Raw genomic sequence first — 6,082 nt, 5'->3', positions numbered from 1 at the left:
TAAAATCTTTTTAGTTTCTTACAGTTTGGATGAGGGCGCGCGAGCGGGGTAAAATTTGACTTGTTTCGCGTTACTTCACAATTTACCTTTCATGAAGTCAGACGTACATACTTCTCGCTTCTTTTCGCAAGGCCCATATTGGGGATTTACTTACTACATTTATCACTGTTCTTCCCTTTCCTTTTGTGGTCTTTATCCAGACAAAATGCTGTGCGATATACCGGTAAGTCTTGTGACCGCCGCATCGGATGGTTTTTTCTGGGTTCAGCAACGTTAAATGTAAAGGGATAAGCAACCTCACTCATTTATTATTTACGTACCTTTTTGCTGTGTACTTACTGACAATAAACCTGCCACAAATTATTTATATTGCCCCTTAATGGAGCCATGGAACTCGCTCTTGGGGTGTTCTTGTAAACAATAATAATTATTATTGTTTACAAGAACACCCCAAGAGCGAGTTCCATGGCTCCATTAAGGGGCAATATAAATAATTTGTGGCAGGTTTATTGTCAGTAAGTACACAGCAAAAAGGTACGTAAATAATAAATGAGTGAGGTTGCTTATCCCTTTACATTTAACGTTGCTGAACCCAGAAAAAACCATCCGATGCGGCGGTCACAAGACTTACCGGTATATCGCACAGCATTTTGTCTGGATAAAGACCACAAAAGGAAAGGGAAGAACAGTGATAAATGTAGTAAGTAAATCCCCAATATGGGCCTTGCGAAAAGAAGCGAGAAGTATGTACGTCTGACTTCATGAAAGGTAAATTGTGAAGTAACGCGAAACAAGTCAAATTTTACCCCGCTCGCGCGCCCTCATCCAAACTGTAAGAAACTAAAAAGATTTTATTACGCCACTTTTCTTGCAAAAGTTATCACGACAATAATCCTTAGCAGAAATACTTTTCTATTTTTACACATTACATTAAATTTATTGAGAATCCTTCATAAATTCTTGATAAAAAAGAAGAAAAAAAAGAGTTTTTTTGTTTAAGATGTTGGTGAGAGTCTCAGCCCCCCCACTCCCACTCCAAATTTTCGTCTTCGTCTGTTGAAATTGATTGGATTGGTACACGTTACGATGAAACTTGACCAGATTTAGCATTTTACTAGACTTTTTTACTTGTCATCGTTTGCAGTTTTGTCCAATAACTGTCGTGACTAAGATGAATCACAAGGAGGAACAGAACAATGAGCTAGAAGCTCTAGAGTCAATCTACTGCGGTGAACTCGAAGGTAGAGACCTTAACCTATCCTCCGGCTGTCCGGTACATTGAAAAGAACTATTTACACTCTATCAATTTCTGTATAGGTAGCATCACTTATTACATTTTAAAAATTATTGTTCATTTTTATTTCATTTTCCTAATTTAACTACTAGTGTAAATATCTCAACGAGTGTCCCTATTTTCTGCGCTATCACTATGTCCATTTTTCAAAGTTATTGATTTCTTTTTATGTTTATTTTATTTATAAATTGTCTGTTTTTGAATATATATTTCTATTTTCCTCAGTACTCTCGAGGGATTCTCCTGTCAAGTTTCAAATCCCAGTTAAATCAGAAGAGTATGACGCTGAAGAGGGGTCCGGGTATGCATGCACACTTAAATTCACATACACAGAAAGGTACCCCGAAGATCCTCCGGAAATTGAAATAGAAGATATGGAACATTTTGGTGATGATGATGAAGTCAGATTAAAAGACCACCTGCTAGAACAGGTGCCCACGAATTTTCTCCTCCATATGTATTGTATTATTTTATCAATATAATTTTGCTTTGAGGTAATGTGCTATTGTTATTATTGTAGGCCGAGATTGTAATGGGTGAAGTTATGATCTTTACATTAGTTTCTGCTGCACAAGAATGGCTTTCAACCAATTGGGATAATGCAAAGAGAAGTCAAGATGAGGAAAGAGACAGGAAGATCAGAGAGGAAGAAGATGCAGAAAGGGTAAGGAACAAATTATGGTTATTTGCTCATTGGCACAAAATTTTCTTTTCACACTTCCAATATATTTATTGGCATAAGTTTTCACATGAGATTGGGCAGGGCCGTGTTTGTTACCTTTAACCATGGAGTGTGGTTGTATTTTGCTCAAGCTCTTGAATGTCGCTTACTATTTCAGAAACGGTTTGAAGGCACCCTTGTCAATCCAGAGACATTTTTTGCCTGGAAAGCTAAGTTTGATGCTGAATTTGCTCATTTAAAAGTTTTGAAAGAAAAAGATACAGGAAAACTGACAGGAAGACAGATGTTTATGAATGACAGTACTCTTGTTCAGTCAGACTTGAAATTCCTCGAGGATTCAGAAGGTAACATTATACAGAACAAAGCATTCCAAGAGCTCCACAGGGATACATATGACTGTGACTAACTTAATTTTTTTACTCATTACAGACTCAAAGCCATTTGATGATGATAATATTAAGGTTGAAGTTGATGAAGATTTGTTTAAGGACATAGAAGAATTGGACATTGGAGAAGAAAACTTTTCTGACTCTGAATGAGGCAATTATAAAATGTTGTCTACTTCAAGTTGTTACATTGTTTGTCATTTCAAAGCCTTTATTTTTAACTCTATTGAGCTGCTCTGAAGCATTGCTACTTGTTACTTGGTTGTGTTCTTCAAAGGCTCTTTATCACCACATCTGAAGAGCACAGAATTTCAAGACCATAGAAAAATTGAAATGATGGACTGAACCTTATGTTAAGGCTGTAAAAGTGTAAAACTTCATGGGTCATTTTATAATTTCATATTGAAAAAATAATAATTAAGAAATTAGAGTTAAACATTGCTCGATATTTTATTTTATTTCTCTCCCTAGAATTGTATTTGGCTCACTTGGGACTGCCTACAGGGAAGTGACACATGAGGGCATCATAATTACAAAGCAAAGAGAAATAAGATGTCTTATATTCTAGGTTAAAATTCTGGTATAAAACAATCCTCAAGAAAGGTGATTAGTAGGAAAACCTACATTACAAGATAATCTGAATGTTAAGGCAAGAAGAAATCAGTCTTATACATTATGCTTTTCATTAGAAATTTTGGCTAACAACATTGACTAGTAAACAACCAAATATTCCTGAAAGGGAGCAGTCTATATTGCTCACATTGACATTCATAACAAATGGGTTTGTGGTCCATTTGATTTAATCCCAGTTAAAGATTTTGAAAAGGGATAGTGGGTCAACACAATGAGTTTGTGCTCCATTCGATTTAATCCCATTTTAAATTTAGGAAAGAGATAGTCAGTCCACACACATGAGACGCTCTCAAAGTTATTAAAGAGTCTGCACAAGCTGGATCCATCTTAAAGGATTGCATGCAATAAACTATTACAAATGATAATCAATACATATATATATAATAATCATAAAGTTAAAAAAAAAAACATATAAACTTCAATTTGCTGTCCTGCAGCTGAGCATACATTTTCCCTCCATGTTCCAAATCTAGCAAGGCATAACAACGCAGATTTTAATCAAGTTAAAACTGAATTACTTGTCAAGCAGCAAAATATCACAGTTTTTTTACCATCAATCCATGTGGCACAAAAGTAAAAGGAAAAAAAAATTGCCCATCACTAAATTTCACAGATGTCTTTCATTTTTGTGAGATGCAATTCAAAAGATTATATTGTTAATCATGCCATCTTATGATTTTACTGAAGAGAATCTTAAACTTATGGATCACAGTGAACCATGACACTTCGACTTATTGACCCTGAAATAGAAGGAATAGCTTGAGAATCGGTAGGAGGATCAGACTGCCCAGGATCGTTCTCATCTGTTTCTTCTTCTTCTTTCACTGTAAGGTAGAAAATTCAGGAAAACTGTCAGTAATCATCTAAATCAGATAAGTAGATTTCAATATTATTGTACACAATAATAATCAATTGTTCTGTACACAAGCAAAGCAATTATGAAGACTATCACAAGTTACCTTGACAATCTCCACATGACATCATAGCAGCTTTCATTTTGACGTTTTGAATTTTTGAATTGGCAACAGATTCTCCAAACAGAGCATATCCAAGCCCTGCTCCTGCTATAACTGACACAAATATGTACCCATTGTATCCCATGACAGCTAGCATCACTATCCAGTTGAATGATTCTTGGGTCAAGTACATAACAACTTCAAAAGTAATATTCAAAACTCTGTCAAAAATTAAGAGAATTGTGTTTTTAAAAACAATGATTTTCTATTATGGGCAATTCCAGAAATATTGTAAAAAATGTCTGTCAGTGACGGTTTTTATGAGCAACTGAGAGGTACTTTGTGATGTTGAAGCACATGACAAGACGCGTCCTGCTGTCACTGACAGACACCCCTTTCTGGAATTACCCTATACATAATATATTTTCTTAACTTCTTCAATTAGTTAATACCTTTCTAAATTTCCTCTGAGACGAGAGCCGGAAAGAAGAGCAGATGTTTCGCTGCCTCCAATTTGGGCGTTTAAAGACTGCTTCAAAGCTGACTTGTGTTTTACTTTTGTTCTCCAAAATTTGAGCACTTCTAATAAGACGGCTATAGCTCCCAATCCAAAGCAGGTCGCCACAAAAGCTGCAACAGAAAATAAACATCATTTAATTTATGGCATGGTATGTTTCATTAGACAATCCGACAGTTAAGACAGTTCTATCTTCACAAGTGCTCCTGGTAATGCAATCACAGAACCATCTGTAGATTAAGCCAGATGCCTTGCCTCAGGGCTTAAGATAGCAATAATTTCGATTGGTCACGTAATACATGGCAGATATCTCTTTCAGTAAAGAAAGGTCATCTACCTTTACGTTCCAATTTCCTTTAATACAAATAAATTGCCACAGCAGATTTCATCCTCCACCAAAATATTAAGTGAAATAATTCTTACCTTTGGTTGTATCCACGACGAACCCTTTAATCAAAAAATCTCCAAGCTCTGGAGAAAACCAAAATGACATATGCATGATGATTGACTTTGTGTTTGTTGTGCAGAACTGATTTTACTCCTTTGACGAGGGGTCAAAGATCGAACCAAGGCTCCAGCGCGGACGAACCGTTGTCTGAGCGGTCTAGGAACGAACTAAAGCCTCATCGTGCGTCTGCCATCTGCTGTCGCCTCCCTATTAGCATCGGCAGATTGAATTGAAACAAAGACGGTAAGCCCTACGAGCCACCAGCACACACCAGCACATAAACAAACACAGGGGGCAGACGGTCGACGGCATCAGCGCGCGGCCATCTTGCTGCTCCACGATTGCAACGCCACGAAGAGAAAACGCGGAGACGCAAGGCCACTTAAAACGGTCCTATATAGTTATGTCATGATGAGAGGAACATGTGAATTTCTTCTTTTTTATTTTTGCGCATCATTTTTAAGGGTTTTAAGCATTCCGCGAGGTGAGGAATCAACCACCAGTTGCTGACGTAAATGCTTCCATGTTTCTTAACTTGCATGACATTATCGTCTGTCAGTTCGTTCATCGGTTAAATTCAAAAAAAGAGAGAAGGCATTGTTTTGAACGCGGTATGCGTCGTGATTTCTTTCCGAATATACTCGGCATTTATGTCTGGCCACCAATTCTTGCTTCTGTGTGAAGGCCAGGGTTGTATTTCCACATCGCGAAGCACGAGGTATGTGTGATTCGTGCTTGCAGTAACGGCAACAAAAATCGGACCGGGGAGGCATTCTGTTTCTTTGTAACGGCTCTCTCTCGACATGTCTAGACATAACAGTGCAAGTGCATGTAATTCATTTACCTTGGTGTATGCGCCCCATTCCCCCTTGAATTTAGTGTTCTTTGAATACCATGACTCACGAAATATCCCCAGTATACTTTTATAAAATCGTCTGCTGACGAGGAGGTATCGTACGTTGTACAATATCATCATTATTACTGTGTTACACCTTTAATTCTTAATAACACAGAATATATTACATTTCAGATTTTAAATATTGCAAGTCAGTAGACAATTTTATAATACTGTGGGTCATTTTATAATTTCATATTGAAAAAATAATAATTAAGAAATTAGAGTTAAACATTGCTCGATATTTTATTTTATTTCTCTCCCTAGAATT

General features: G+C 36.8%; 2 protein-coding genes across 2 annotated transcripts; one reads left to right on the top strand and one right to left on the bottom strand.

The window, feature by feature from the left end:
• The first annotated feature begins 1,035 nt into the window (after nucleotides 1-1,035).
• On the top strand, nucleotides 1,036-2,798 carry LOC113205137 (RWD domain-containing protein 1). The gene is made up of 5 exons (XM_026420633.2): nucleotides 1,036-1,241; nucleotides 1,520-1,725; nucleotides 1,815-1,958; nucleotides 2,134-2,320; nucleotides 2,406-2,798. The coding sequence occupies exons 1-5, from the start codon at nucleotides 1,172-1,174 to the stop codon at nucleotides 2,513-2,515; spliced, it is 717 nt and encodes a 238-aa protein (XP_026276418.1). The 5' UTR covers nucleotides 1,036-1,171; the 3' UTR covers nucleotides 2,516-2,798.
• Nucleotides 2,794-5,241, bottom strand: LOC113205138 (high affinity copper uptake protein 1). Its single transcript, XM_026420634.2, has 4 exons — nucleotides 4,892-5,241; nucleotides 4,404-4,581; nucleotides 3,955-4,172; nucleotides 2,794-3,819 (listed from the first exon to the last, which is right to left on the bottom strand). The coding sequence occupies exons 1-4, from the start codon at nucleotides 4,965-4,967 to the stop codon at nucleotides 3,695-3,697; spliced, it is 597 nt and encodes a 198-aa protein (XP_026276419.1). The 5' UTR covers nucleotides 4,968-5,241; the 3' UTR covers nucleotides 2,794-3,694.
• Between the last annotated feature and the right edge of the window lie 841 nt (nucleotides 5,242-6,082).

The sequence above is a fragment of the Frankliniella occidentalis genome, unplaced genomic scaffold, assembly GCF_000697945.3.
Source record: "Frankliniella occidentalis isolate FOCC.00 unplaced genomic scaffold, Focc_3.1 Scaffold50, whole genome shotgun sequence".
NCBI lineage: Eukaryota > Metazoa > Arthropoda > Insecta > Thysanoptera > Thripidae > Frankliniella > Frankliniella occidentalis.
Note: the sequence above shows the minus strand (reverse complement) of the source record. Positions and strands in the feature narration are given on the sequence as shown.